Here is a 15,248-nt window from a genome sequence, read left to right as displayed (position 1 = left end):
AAACATATGTGAACTGGTTTGAATTAAAAATACTTCTCATCTGATTCTTCGTCTGACCTCATAAATAATAGGGGCTGTACAGCTGGGAGAGGAGGGGAGGCAGTGCAGGGAGGAATGGACAGCTGGGGAAGGATGAAGGGGACCTCCTGGAGGTGCCAGTGCTGCTGAGATGAAAGTATCAGATGCTGTGTTTGTCAGCTAGTGCTTCTGCCCATTCAGAGAGGCACAGACCAGCCTCAGCTCTCCAAATCACCCATTTTAATGGCACTCTGTAGAGCAGGTCCATTACAGGACTTGTTCAGGAGCAAATTGTTCTGAATAATTTCAGGTTTTCCCTGTTGTGTTCTGTGTTTGTTGTTCCCACTCTAGGATCAAATCAGGAAAATAGTTACTAGCTGTATGTATTTTCAAAGTAATACATAATTTCTGAAGAATTATAGGCAAATAAGATGTGTGTTTATTCTTTCTGGCTTTACCATTTGATATTTAAACTACCTGTACTACAGCCTCTGAGGCAACTATCTAGTGCATGACAAAAGAAATGGTCTGAACAGGAACCCTCAGAGAAGAGATGAATATGCAATTCCCAGGAAAACCATTAACCACATGCATGAAGCACTTTTGCTCCTGGTGAGTGCAGAAATTGTCCTTTTTGACTGGTTTATTTTTTCTCTGCAGATGAGAGGAGCATATTATAATACCAGGCACATGCTATCTGAAACTGATATGCCACAAGTAGCTAAATATAATATGTCAAGTGTATTGGTATGAACTAGTATGTAATCTCTGGATTGAATCCCAACTTTTGAAAAGGTCTCCTCACTTTCACTCTTCATTTTGGCAGAGAAATAAGAAGACACTAATAGTAGAAGTGCACAGACAGCCTGTTTTTAAATGGCAGGTTTATTAAAAATGTTCTCTATCACAAACATTGGAAACATACTCAGCAGATTTTATTGTAACTGAAAGATTCAGTAGATAGTGGAAAGGGAGTAACTGTCAATGTAGATCAACCACTGAATTATGAGAAATAATGGGCCAGTTTTCACAGCAAACTCCTCACAAAACCCCAATATTACTCAGCATCATCAGGTTCCAGTTTGTATTCAGTCTGCCCTTAGGATGAAGCATATGGTTCACGAGCTTGAGTTTTGGGTTTATACATATTTACAGTAGATCAGGCTACAGATTACAGGAGAGGACACATTAGCACCAGTGTTTATGGATTAGGGTTCACATCGCCTCTGCCACTGCATGTACATGGTACTGACTCTACTGAAGAGTTAGGTTAAAAAAAGGTTCATAAATCTGGCACTTGGAAGGCAAAGTGTGCTCTGCAGTGACCTAGGAATTCTTTGTGTTATATATCACACTTGAATGCCTGTCTCTGAAGGCTGTCCATCAGAATTACCTTAATGTGCTTTCTTGCAAAAATGCATACTTTGCTTCACCTCTGCTTGAAGTGGTACTTAGTAATATATGGAACTCCTTAAGATCAGGAAATCCGTGTGATTTTTCTTACTGCTGTTCTAAAACTAAGCACAAACTCTGTATTTAGTGAATATTAGACAAATTTAGTATCTTTAGCAGTTTTGGTGAAACATTTTCACATAGCAAAAAATCTCCATAAATACAATGTTCGTAATTACAGAGATTCCCAAAAAAAGGCTTTGGTTAGAAAACCAAAAAGGGTTAAATAAAAAAACACCACCTTTTAAAAAAAGCCAAAGCAGTGTCAAATGCTGTATCGAAGTCAAATGAGTGCAGAATAAACCAGTAGTTGTCCGTTAATCAATTTTTCAGTATTAAAGTCTTCCACTTAAAGAAGCCCATGTCTCTTGCAAGCTGTGTGCCTTTTCTGACGTTCACAGCTGGTCTCCTAGCTCCAGTACAAGCAGGGTGGCAGTAATCCCACATTTTCCTGTTCAAGGCAAAGAGTCCCTCTTCCAGCTGTGAGGTAGAGATTGGGTATCAGGTCACAGGGGTATGAGATACCACCGAGTGTAGCAGTTACACATTTGTTTCTAGTTCATTTATTTCAATAGTGCAGTGGTCTTTACTGTTGGATTTCTTAGTGTGATTCTCCACTGGACTTTCTTCTTGCTCCACTTGTACGGGTATGTGGTGCTGAAACCCTTTCACTGTTTCTGGTCCACGAGAGTCATTCATGGTCTTCACACAGCCATTTCTCTGGTAAGCCACAATCTGATGGATGTTAATAGGCTTAGTTTCACAGATCAATGGCACCTATGTGAAAAGCAGTAAGATCTGGAATACTGCCACTGTTTGCTGTATACAACAGGAAAGGAATTTTTACTCTTAGAGCCTGTGGTCTGCTTTACATTCACCAGGATTATCTAGGGCCTCCCATAGACTTCCAGGACCTGTTTCTCATACACTAAAGCATCTTTGCACCATCTGGATAAAGTGAAAGTGTCTCTAAGTATGCAAAAATGTAAATTCTGTAACAACTCTAATTTAACTTATATTCACAGTAATAACTGCTTGCATCAGTAAAGCAATATAAGTAGGATAAACAAAGACTAGAATTTCAGGGCTGAATTTAAAAGATACAAATTCTCAATGACTAGTATGCTGAGCTTTGGGCAGTGCCTGCTTTTGAGTGCAGTTACATAGACCACTATGTCATTTGTTGTCACCTTCTGCCTTTCTTCTTACCCAATAAACTAACACCTCTCTTTTCAGTTTGCATTCTTTCAGAAGAAATAAAGAGGATTTTATTGACTGATTTATGTTCAATATTGAAGTGTCCTTTAAATCAAACCAGAAGTTCTGATGGGGAAAATGATGTAAATACTGGCAGAGAAAATAAGTGGGCTTGCAGCTGAGAAAATCTGGCCTTTGGGTATACATTACTAACTCCACAAATCATGCAGCCAAAATGTATGGCAGACTAATGGTATATTTTAATACAATTACAGAGCATGATGCAAAGAAAAATCTCATCCCTTAGGAGGGATTTTATATTCTTGAAACATCTCATCTTGAGTTCTGACTGAGTTCTAAATACAGCAGTGAAATGTCAGGAGGCCTGTGTTAAGCAGGAACTCAGTCTACACTTCTGGCTTTATAATGGATGGCATACTTTAGCTTTAGGTTGTATGTTTATTTTTTTAGTAGCTAGCTATATGTGTAGCCCATATATTCAGGCCTAATTCTGTCATCAGTAATTACTGCAGGTGCTAAGTACCTCAGAGGATAAGGCCTGTCTTTCTATATAAAACTTGAAAGAGCAGGAATTGTAAATGCATGTTGCAGGCAGGCGTGAGAATGGGATTTACTGGAAAGACTGACTGTAAAATGGGAGAAATAATAATAGAAATAACCTTTGCTATTAATACTGCTGTTCTTTGTAGAATACTACAAATGATGCACAGAAATGAAATATGCCTTGTGAAAATCAGCCCTGATGAAGAAACTTTTCTGCATAAACTAATCTGTCTTTGTGGAAGAAAGGTAGTGAGAGTCTGCCATGAGCAGAAATGGTTGGAGATTAGCACCTCCAATCATGATGGGCTCATGGAATTAGGAATCTCCTTTGTCAAGGATCTGAAGGAAGAGCATGAGAAGGAGTTCTGATATAAGGAAAGAGTGAATGATGCATGCCAAGGAGGAAGGAAAAAAAGCATAGGAGTGGAGGGAGGCAGGGGCAGAATACAGAGGTATGTGTGGTGTATGGAATGAGGTATAGAGAAGGAAAAACAAAGATTTAAGGAGGGACTCGCGTTAAATGTAGGAGTCATGAAATGCCTAAGAATGAAGTCTAGAATAGAGCAATGTGCTTGTGCTAGTCCAGAGAGGAAATTGTTGCAATGGTGGCTTCAGGTGATGCTAACACAGAGGGTAGTTGCTTTTGTTGTGAGCTTATTGATTATGCATATACACACTCATATATACCTTTACTTTCCCCTACACACAGATACTCAAGGTCATTTGTCACCCTGCTCTGTTGCTGGTCACATTTTTAGAAGAAGGGCGACTTACTGGTCAGTCAGGACTTAGGTACTGAGTGTGGGACTTGCAGTTCCAGTATCTCATGCATTTGCAGGACAGTACAGCTGCTTCCCCTGCTCCCAGCCCCAGCGTGCCAGACACAGCTGGCTGGCAAGCTTTAGACTTGAGTGGCTTTTTGCATGACCTCATGGAAAAAGACCCCTCTACCCCATCTGGCTAAACAGCACATTGCCCAATTCTGTCCTCTCTCCGAAACACCTTTGATAAAACTAGATGAAACACAATGTGGGAGGCCGAGAGCTCGCAGGTTCTTTGCTGTAATACGGCACACGCTGGTACACCCTGGCTCATGGTGTTGTTACCTCATCACCGTCCTTGATAAACTCCTTCCGGCAGATGTGGGCCATGATCCCAGCAGCCAGCGCGTCTCCCAGAACATTGATCATTGTTCTAAACCTGTCTCTGGAAAATGAAATAGTAATGGTAAGTTGTTGGCTCTTTGGGTACATTCCTTTGCCTTTATCACTGCAGTAATTATAGCTGAAGGCCTGTTTTGCTGTTTTTATGAGCTAACAAGTTTAGATATGGTAGTAAGGAGTTTGGCACAGGGCGGCCACTAGTTATTGAGCTGCTCAGTTGGGTTTTCCAGCCTTTTCTGAGCTCAGTGCGCTGTGCTGCCACGTACTTTAATTTGTAACTGAGCTAAGTAGAGCAGCTATACCTTCTATACATGCAAGCTGATTCAGCACTAAAAACATTTAACACAGCAGATCAAGACTACATTTATGTCTGAGTTTTTATGTTAAGGTCCAGTATTATGGCCTGATTTGGAGGCAGGTGCTGCAAATGTCTTAATTCAATTCAAGTAGAGGGCAGCCAGTAAAACCAGTGCCTTATATTAGTTATCAAGGTCCCAATCTCAGCAACCAAAGTGCTAGTTAAGAAGATTATTGTATTGATAGAATGTGCAGAATACAATCAAAATTATTCTGAAGATTGCTAAATAACTACAATCACAAACCAAGCAGGCACTGACCATGTTTAAATCATATTCATTTCTGAAAAAGCTATGGTTGCTATGGCTACCAGTGGCTCTTAAAGATTCATTTTCAGTTATATTTTCAAATTTAAATTTGTATGCTTGACAATACTTTGTATATATACTGTTTCACGGTTTTTCATTTATTCATTTATGGGATCATTTCTTCCCTGTTTACACCTTCTACCCACTGTCTGAATAAATAAATCTATTAAAATATAGACTGTAAATACACAAAAGTAGGTAGTTGTCATAGACCAGTATTATACTTGAAACAGCTTGGAATCTATTAGTTAAAATTGATGAGATTTCAAATAGACAATACAGCTTTTAAGCCTGAAATATATTATGTCTTTTCCAAGAAAAACATACATATCTGAAAACTGTGTCATATTAGTAACTTGATTTATAAATGTAGGTTATAAAATGGAGGTTCAGAAATCTCCAGATGTTTGGCTTAATAAAGTCAGTGACAGTCCAATATCAACACTGCCCAGATTTCTGATCCTGTGTCTTAGTATAGAAAAGAATTGAAACTGTATGCTGATTTTTTTTCAGATATTTTAGGCATGTACTCTATGTATGCAAATGTTTATGCGGTTGCTTGCCTAATTAGCATGAAAGTTCCTACATGAAAGGGTATTTGTGTGTGTAGTTACCCAAATTGTACATGCAATTGCAAGTAACTTCAGCAATAGTATTCTACAGCCTACACCTGGATGTGGTTGTTGACTCCAGGACCCAGTCCTACACTTGTTTGCTGAATCCATTTTTCTAATTCCTGCGATACCGATTTGGGTTTTGCCTTGAGGAAAATTCCCACAAGAATATGTTAATCAGGACAAAATACTGTTACAGCACATATTGATAGCTGTTCCTGTTACACGTAGACTTTTTTTTTCCTTGGTTGATCATTAAATTTTTGTTCTTGGAAGCATATTCTGAGTTGTTAATTTTGGATTGTGCAAAGAGTCAGCTGTGTTAGAAAAGAAGCTGTATGAATATAGCTCAAGAGTTTGCACTCCCTTTTGAGCTCTGATTAGCAACTCTTCTGAATATGGGATTTTTCTGAGGAAACAGTGCACCATGGTAAAACTCTTAAGAAAATGGATTGCCTAGCACGTTGCTTGACCAGTTCTATTCCATGTTTCTGTGTGTACAGAGTAGTCTGTGCTACCCGTGAGTAGAACCCCACCGCACACCACTGACATTTCTGCACTAAGAGGCCAACCTGCTCCTAGTGGCATTGGCTTCAGTGCAAACATGTGAGGCGTGTGTTGCGGTGGTGTTTTGGCTTTAGATATTGTTAAAGATGAAAAGCTTTTACCTTGTGTTTAATAAATTAGCTGAGGTGTTTTGATTTTCTTTATGTCTCTAGGCACTAGCTAAAGGTATGACGTTCACATACATGTTATGGCTACCTAAACGAGTTATAATACCTGCAGTGCATTGTAATGGGTATTTCAGTCTCGTGAGATCATCTAACCAGCCTTCTTTAAGAATTCTTCATACTCCAGTACTTCCAAAACTAATACTGAAAATATTCATCATGTCAACCATGTTGACACTTTGCAGGCTCTTGAAACCACCAAGTGCCGAAATATAGAAATATACATTTTTGTATGAAAGGTCATCTGCAAAAGACAGAAAATTGGGTCTGTTCCTTGCTCACTTTTAAATACCATCTGGAACTATAGCCTGAAAAAGTTTTTTGTCTGTTGTTTTGAGAAGTTTTGTAACACAAAAAGAAGCATAATTCCCATATACGCTGGAAGACTTCCTGGAAAAACATGAAAAGTTGATGTTGCAAGAACTGGGTGAAAACTGAGCAATATAGAGGGAAAAGGCTTTTGTAATACAGCTTAAAATACTTTGATTTTGTTGTGCTTCATTAACTATTGAGCTTCATTGACTAGCATTAGAAAGACTGCTTGATTAAAATCTGAACTGCCATTCCTAAGTTTAGGTGCCCACAGCACATATCCTTCACTGAAGAATGTTCCTAAAATAAAATATGTCTTAAAATATGCATACAACACAACATTCATGACTCCTATTAATAATAATAGTATTCTATTACACTAAACAGGAAAGCAAATCATTTATTCTCACAATTTTTTTGTACAAGAAAACAGAGGCTTAAACTTGAATAAAATAGGATACATAACAGAATGGACTTGTAACACATTTTTACCCAGAATCTTGATGTAATTAAACTCCACTGTATTAATGGAGTTATATTTTATATAGATTAAATAAAAAATAATTTTGACTGTTTCCTTGTGAATGCGCACACTAGTTATATAGTTAATTGGAATACTGATGAGCTAGGGACCGGTATTTTACAATTAATTTTCCTAGACTTTTCAAAATTGTTTGATTGATTTATGGACATTACATAGAAGTTAAGAGTTCAAATAAACCAATCCTTATAAATTTTTAAAGCTACTCTTCCTCTGCATCTGCTGCTAAATCCTCAGTGATTAGGGATGCAGCAGAGTAACCTCTCTACAGAATGGCTGCACTTGCAAAACAGGGAGCCACTTCCATTGCTTGACTATCCTTCTAGATAAAAATCATTCTTAAGTTTTCCCATGAACTGACAAGGTAGTTATTTTGATCTACTTCTTCATCCTCCCTCCTTGTGAATGTAAAGTACAATTGATCACTGTCCTCTTCAGGACAATCTTATCTATATCAGAAACTGCTGTGGTGACCTCTTTCAGCCTGCTCTGGTTTTAGACTAAATGAACTCTGCTTCTTCAGCAGTTTTCATGTAGGTCTTACTGTCCCTGTCTCATCTAGACTCTCTCATTTGTTTGTGTCTTTTTTTCAATATAAAGTCCACTTTAGCAGAGTATTTAATCTGAGGCCACATTACCACCATTTCAAGCAACATAATTACTTCCTATGCATTTTTATGTATATCTGTATTCCTGTACCCCTGGAGACCATTTGCCTTTTTAGCAATGTTGCCACACTGGAAACCTCAAAAGCTTAATGTTACTTACAGTGCCCAGTCGACGGCAATAATCAACGTGATGTCGTCTGTTGGGAGCCCAACTGAGGTCAGAACAATGACCATTGTCACCAGGCCGGCTTGTGGGATACCTGCAGCACCTATGCTGGCAGCTGTTGCTGTGATACTTTAACAAAGAAAGAAAGGAAGAAGCTTTACCAGTAATGGGTTGCTCTGCAACAAACCACACCGTGTTTCTAGAGGAGCTTTCCTAAACCATAATCCTTCTTACACAAGCCACTGCAAGAAGTGCCAGTGTTTTGTGGACAGAAGCCAGGTCAGAGAGCAAGAACAGGCCAAACTGTCTGCTCAGTGCTAAATTCTCCCCCTTTACCTTTGCAGCTTTGGCACTGGTGGGACAGTTCTGTTATCTCTTAATATCACAAGTGCAGAGAAAGGGGGGCAGCCAGGCTGTGGGCTCCTCTGAGTTATGTCAGCTTCTCATGGGTCATGGCACCACACAGCACTGTGTGCCATGAATCTGCCAGCACTCCTCATCGCTGCTTCACCCTTGGCAGCAGAGCTCCCAGCAGACATCTCTGAGTCGTCATCGGCAGTTCCTGTGCCAGGCAAATCCGCGGCTGGCTGCAGCTAGGGTCTTTAATGTCAATCCATCACAAAGAGGCTAGGCCAAGGGTAAAGAGGCTGGGCCAAGGGTGAAGTTCTTGCATAGCACATGGCTTTGCATACTTGGATCTAAATATGAAGCAAGCGTGAATGTGACTGTACCTCTTCATTTTCTGGAAAGTATTTTTACTTGACCTTCACACCATTTTTTCAGCCAGGCAAGCAGAAATGAATGGGAGACCAGGGCAAGAGTGGACCTGGCAGGCTTAACATTTTTTTTCATAATGCTATTTTTAGGGAAGGGATTTCATTCCTTTCTCCAGGACCAAAAGTGACTGGATATATTCATTTCCGCCCATCTGGCCACTTCCAAGAGCTAGGCCATCCAGCAGAAAGACAAAACCCAAAAGTTGACAATTGTAAAAGGAAGACATAAAGCATATACAGATAATCCACTGCATTCATCAATCCAGAATTTCAGAGATTTTGGCAAGCAGTTAAGTCTCATCAACCTCCTATGATGGAAAATGAGGTTAACAGTGTTCACCCATATGAAAACTGAGACACAGAGATATCCTGTATCTTGCTCACAGCTGTACAGCGTACCAATAGAGCAGCATCAGTATTTATAACTAGATCCCTTTCCTGCAATAAAAAAAATACATTTGCTTGTGGGTGTGATGAGGAATGAGAAAGACTTAAAACTACATTTTGAAAAAGTTAGCTTGTATAGCATCCTAATAGCATTGTGTTATGCAGAGTATAGATAGAAAGGAAGAGACAGAAGCTCAGTAATTGAATAAGAGATAAATGTAATGAACATAAAAAGGTTCTCCAGTTAGTGCTATAAACTGGCTAGCTGATTAGGACTGCTTCTGCCTTCTAAGTCAGTTCAGGCCACAAAGTCTCATGACTTAACCGGGAGCAAAACCAGGAATGTTTAACTAAGATTGTACAGCCAAGCTTATTTGTTATTCCATTCAATTTTGACCTTAATGTAGATGTCTCTTTCTATAATATGTTCAACTAATGAGAATAGGATCTTTACTCTTTCTCTGTTACATCTAGGTTTGTATAATCACATTGATATAAACTGTCAACCTGGATTTTACAAACTATGAGCAAAGTAGACTGATCATTTTTCTAACATTTTTTTTCCCCTCTGGCAAAAATATCCTGGCACTCAGGAATATTTGAATTTTAAATCTCCAGGTGCTAAAGTATCAAGATTTGGGGCAGGTTTGGCCCATAGACTAACGTTAGAATTTGGCTTCAGATATTCAAGGTACTGAATCCACCGTGATTTCCTATTTATCCTCTTCTTTTGTAAGTCTTTTTATTTATTTTCCTTTATTGGATTTTTCCAGTCTTCATTTGTATTTCCCTTCTGCTGTCTTCTGCCTGGTCCTTATGTACTAGCACTTAGTATGGGGAGTGAAAATAAAGATGAAATAGGGTTCTGCTAAGAGAAAACTAGAACTTACCTTCTTTCCATTTACTATCACCCTCTTTCTCCTTCATTCTTCAAATCACCATTCTCCACTTGAAGGTGTGTGTAATGTCTGCCCATGATCTGGGCCATAATTTGGAACCACATGCTAAATACATCTCCAAATTCAAAATCACCGAAGACTGAATTTTAGCACAGGGTCATTCCAATAATTTTCAGAGAGCAAGCCTGAAGCACGAGCTCATATGGGCACAATTTATTTCTTCTGCTACTAGTCCAACCAGATCTTGCCTGAAGCCCATTAACAAACCTCAGCTGTCATCTAGGGTTAGTTTCAGAACTCTCCTCTTCTTGTCATGAGGGTTTTCAAGTCCAGCAGAAGATGGGCAAGGTCCAGCAGTGTAAATGGGGCAGTAATGAGGTCACTGGGTGGGTAGGTAAGCAGATCTCAAATATGTTGCACAAGTTTCTGACTATGAGGAATGTTTTTCTAATCATTTGTTCCCTGCTGTAAGCTTGCAGGTTTCAGTCCCTGAGGCATTCTTTGGCAGCCACTGGAGTTATTCTGGCAGTAATTGTTTAGCTGGATCTTCTAGCCTTTTGGATCCATTACAGACCTTTCAAGGACAGAGTATGCAACTATAGCACTCTCTACCCACTGAGAGCATGGTTGTTTATGAAGTTTCCTGCTTTAACAAGCAGCAGAGCAGACATTTAAAAAATGATATGTGAGTGATATGACATCCTCATGAAAACCTGCCCTGATAGTAGCATCTGTCTGCCTTCCCTGTTCCCCTGCTCCTCCGAGGCTTGACAGAGCTTCCTAACACATGCTATTCCCTGTTATCTGATACAGGACTTCTAGTTTTGCATTTTTCAACCTTTTACTCTCATGTAAGGATGCAAACCAGACAAAGTTGAAAACAATTATGATGTTTGAAATAGTGTTTTAAACACCAATAATAAAATGTTCCAATCCTAGATGATCAGTGGATTGCCTAAAATTAAAAATGACAGTTACACTCAAATAGAAACATGTTTCCCAGTGTCTACATGCTTCTACTGAACAGTACAATTTCTCTTTGCATAGTCCCTGATCTCTGCATTACTTAAAAATAACCATCCTACGAGGAGTGCATCCTTTGATAATAGCAAAGATGAGTTTTGTTCTGAACATTGCTACATACAAGAATCGTAATGGTGTCAGACTCAACAAGACAAGCAAATTGCAGCATGTGGAATTTGAGGTTTATACCTTATAGTAATAATCTGCCCAAAGTCCAGCTCATAGTTGTTTACTTGAGCAATAAAGATGGCAGCCACTGCCTCGTAGAGCGCCGTCCCATCCATGTTGATGGTGGCTCCCACAGGCAGCACAAACCTCGCGATCCTTCTGTCCACATGGTTATTCTCCAGCAAACACTTGAAAGTGATAGGTAGTGTGGCTGAGCTGCAAAACAGCAGAGAAGCACATACTGAATTATATTTATTTCTGGGGAATAGAACAAATAGTAGCAAACCTTCTCAAGGCAGGGTAAATTTTACACTAACCATCTGAGCACTGTATCTCCTTCCTTGGTCTGCATGTATACTCACTTGCCGTGTAACTCACTCCTTTGCTCGAGGGAGGATAAAGACAATTATATGTATAAATGCTAGCGTTAGTGCCAATTTTGCTTCCCCAAAACCAGAAGTGTTGTTCTCTCTTTCCCTCTTTCTGGAGAAAAGGGACAGAAATTCTGCAAAGGCAGTATTGTACACTGAAATGCAAGACAGGGGAAACACCCTGTGCAGGATATTAGTAAAATCTCTGAGAACTGTTGTACACTCATGGTTTCTAAAAAGGTTTACGTTCAAGCCTTCTGAAATCGAAAGCCATTTTTAAACAGCAAGAGTAACCATAAACCAAGGAAAGGTATAAAGCAAGAAAGGCTCTTCACTCATTGTAAGAAAATGCTATATAAACGCCCTTAGGGATTGTTCCAGTTCTTATTGCATATTGACGGTAATTAGATGAGCAGTTTAGGCCATGAATTACAGTGGCAGTGACAGCTTACAAGAGGTTGGAATGCTGCTTAGGTTAAACTCTAAAACATCCCAGTAGGCAACAGCACTGACCAAGAAACTACTCCTTCTTTTGCCACAGAATGCATTAATTCATCACAGAATTCATAATGCATTTCCGCAAGGGGTTAGGCAAAGATCTTATCAACAGCATGCCTGAAAATAAAAGCTACAGACCAAGCTCTTGTATTCAGGAATATACAAGCCCATTTCTCCTCTGGGACAGATCTGCCCATGTCTCTGTGTGATCATATAACAATCACATAATTGCAGGTCATACAATAATGTATGCATATGTAAAAAAGACATAAATATGTATGTATGTAGAATGGTATGGAATGAAGTGGAATAGTCTAAGACTATTTGACAAGTATTAATTTTAAAATGAGTTTGACCCCTTTCCAACTTCAACCCTCCATTTCATACTCTCTAAAAAATTATTTTTGTTTTCACTAACTGAGGCAATTAATTAAATATTATCTCATCATAAACTTGTTCATTTTCAATAAGATGCATGCATCTTTAAATAGTAACACACCAAAACATGTTTATATTTTATCAGCCTTGTAACATTCTGCATTTTACTGTGGTGTCACATTCTCTAATATATCATGAGTAATGAAACTTCATTCAAGTGAGTGAGGTGGTATTTTTTATAGTATGTCAGTTTGTATGGAAAATAAGTAATACCACTGAAGAAAATATACAAATGGCAAAATATTTTCCTTGTTATGATACTCATTTTAATAGACTGCTCAGTATCTGAGACTATTTAAATAGATGTAAAATAGCAAACTCCCTCAAAATTATTCCAAAGTTACCTCTTTAAAAAGGTAAGTAGTTACTGGAGAAATATTGGTATCATGATACTGAGGCCTTTAATGTTCTATTCTCATGTGATCTATATGCCCCTAGTCATGAAATACAGGACATCTTTCCACTAGTTTGGGCAGTTCAGGTCTCGTAGTTGCTGTGTGTTGTGAGCCTCACATCAGCAATGTAGGTCTCATATCTAAATCTTATAATGACCATTATCTGTTCTTAATTGAAGACAATACATTTGATCTACAAATTCTTTCTCCGTCATTACAAATGACCTACAAAAGCACAGAGAGATTCTGACAACTCTGAAAACATAACCCGGAGTTTGCAGGAATGCATTAGCAAAATGTTTCCATGAGTAGGAGTTGTCATTTTGTATTTGTGCAAGCTGTTGTTTGAGGAAAGTAACGGTGTTTGGAAAGGAAAAGTAGCTTCCTGCAATAGAAACACAACAGAAAACAGTCTATGCTTTCATTACCATATCTCTGTTTTCTATAACCTTATAAAGTTTAACTGGTGAATGATTTATTACAGACTGGCAGTCACTTCCATGAAAATCTGGACAAAAATAATTCTCTTTAAATATGCAAATAAACTGAAAGGGCAAGAAAACAATAGAAAACTGATTACCTCTGGTAACAGGGGTATATTAAACTTTTTCATTTCAGCAGTCCTAATATTTAATCAATATTTACTTCAAAAAACAAACACAGCAGAGCGTCACCCCCCAAACTACATATTAGATGTAATTTCTCTCTTGGGCATGTCTATCATTTTTCACACATTCATTTGTGAATGACTGAAATTCTCAATGTCTTGTTTACCATAAAATGTTCACAAAATAAAAGGGTGAGCCTGGGGCCCACTGATAGTGTAGAACTGAGACTTCTGGTTTAGCTGCAACTAGGAGCAGACTGTCACAGTAGCACTTCTAGATGTTCTTAACTATAGGCATGGCCAGGAAGCAATTACTAAACTTATTATTCATTGTCTCCCTTCCCTAGAGCTACTTCAGTTGTGGAGGACTACTTGTTTTTGAACACAGTCTTTACTCATCCATTTGACTTCTCTGTAACAAAACCCTATGTATTTTTTTGTGAAAAAAAAGAGGAGAAAAACGTAATTACAAGTCCTTTCTAACTTGCCCACACTTTGACGTACCAGAATTTGAAACGTAAATGACTTCCTCTTCCAAGAGCAGAGAGCTGAGCTATGACACATGCAAATTTTAACTGACTGACAATCTTCCGATTTGGTCGAGATGTGACAAAGATTGTGAAAAACAATCCCATAACACCAGTGGCACAACCAGCAAATACTAGATCTCTTTCCAGTGTTTTAAACAGAATGTATGGCACTTTTTTTGCAAGAATTCAACTTTTAAACTTGTACATTATCTCACAGTCAGGTGGGTTTTTTAATTTTAATTTTGTGCTGTTAGAAGTAAAAATTCTAGGGCACATAAATAGATGTTGGTTTTGTTGTTTATTAAATATTATAATAAAAAAGAAAACGGGCAGAATGTAATGAGTAGAATGCAGTAATTATGAAAAACATTGTGCAAGATACTGAAAGGAAGCAAATTTCCATGTCAAAGATTCTGTATCTTCCTAGCACAGGCAACTACTACATACAGTCTCACTCAACTTTGTGACACTGCTTCTTAGAGCTAGTAGACTGTCCTAACTATTCCTACTGAAAGTCTTTCCATAATTCACTGATCAGATGAGAAATTTGATTTATGATCTAGAGGTACTCTTTTCAATTTACACTAAATTGATTTTATGTGCTTTATGCATTTCTCCATGCACAAATCAGTCCAGCTGTTACACTTACTGTTAGAAATTGGTTTTGTCCCCTCTCAGCCTGGATTGACCCAATCAGACTTTTTAAAGTCTTCTCTTACGAGATTGCTACTTTACATCCCTGATTACCTTTTCGGCGCCTGTTTCAATCAGAATGAACTCTTCCTATTATACAGGTGACAAAAGTTATGTGGAGTATCCTAGGAGAGATTGTCTTGTTCAGTGATGGTTCATTTTTACTCATAAATCATCTAGCACATATCAGAAAATATTTGCCTTATTTAAGGCTTTGGCTGCTCGTAACTTACAGGTGACAATGAAAAAGAAAACTTCTACTGTCATTTTTGCTCTATATTAATATATAATTGCAATGGCTGAAGAAAAAATTCTCAAATAAATCATTTGTCTTTCCACTTAAATTAGGTGAAGTTTGTTTTCTTGAAAGCTGCTTTATCTAGTGTTAAACAGTGGAGTGGTAACATGAAATCCTGACACATAACATTTATT

At 38.3% G+C, this 15,248-nt stretch overlaps 1 protein-coding gene across 5 annotated transcripts in view; it reads right to left on the bottom strand.

Annotated features, from left to right (window-relative positions):
- Window positions 1-239: 239 nt before the first annotated feature.
- Window positions 240-15,248, bottom strand: part of SLC1A7 (solute carrier family 1 member 7) — a 58,076-nt gene continuing 43,067 nt past the window's right edge. For 2 of the 5 annotated variants that reach the window (XM_074906182.1, XM_074906177.1), the window contains 4 exons: window positions 11,306-11,500; window positions 8,026-8,160; window positions 4,338-4,437; window positions 1,836-2,247 (listed from right to left, as the gene is read on the bottom strand). In XM_074906182.1, coding sequence (XP_074762283.1) covers window positions 2,011-2,247; window positions 4,338-4,437; window positions 8,026-8,160; window positions 11,306-11,500 — 667 coding nt within the window. In that variant the 3' untranslated portion in view covers window positions 1,836-2,010. Of the gene's footprint in view, window positions 2,248-4,337; window positions 4,438-8,025; window positions 8,161-11,305; window positions 11,501-15,248 lie in introns of all 5 variants that reach the window. The other 3 variants (XM_074906180.1, XM_074906179.1, XM_074906181.1) reach the window with 3 other exon arrangements.

Source organism: Athene noctua, chromosome 5 (genome assembly GCF_965140245.1).
Source record: "Athene noctua chromosome 5, bAthNoc1.hap1.1, whole genome shotgun sequence".
In the NCBI taxonomy this organism is placed as follows: domain Eukaryota; kingdom Metazoa; phylum Chordata; class Aves; order Strigiformes; family Strigidae; genus Athene; species Athene noctua.
Note: the sequence above shows the minus strand (reverse complement) of the source record. Positions and strands in the feature narration are given on the sequence as shown.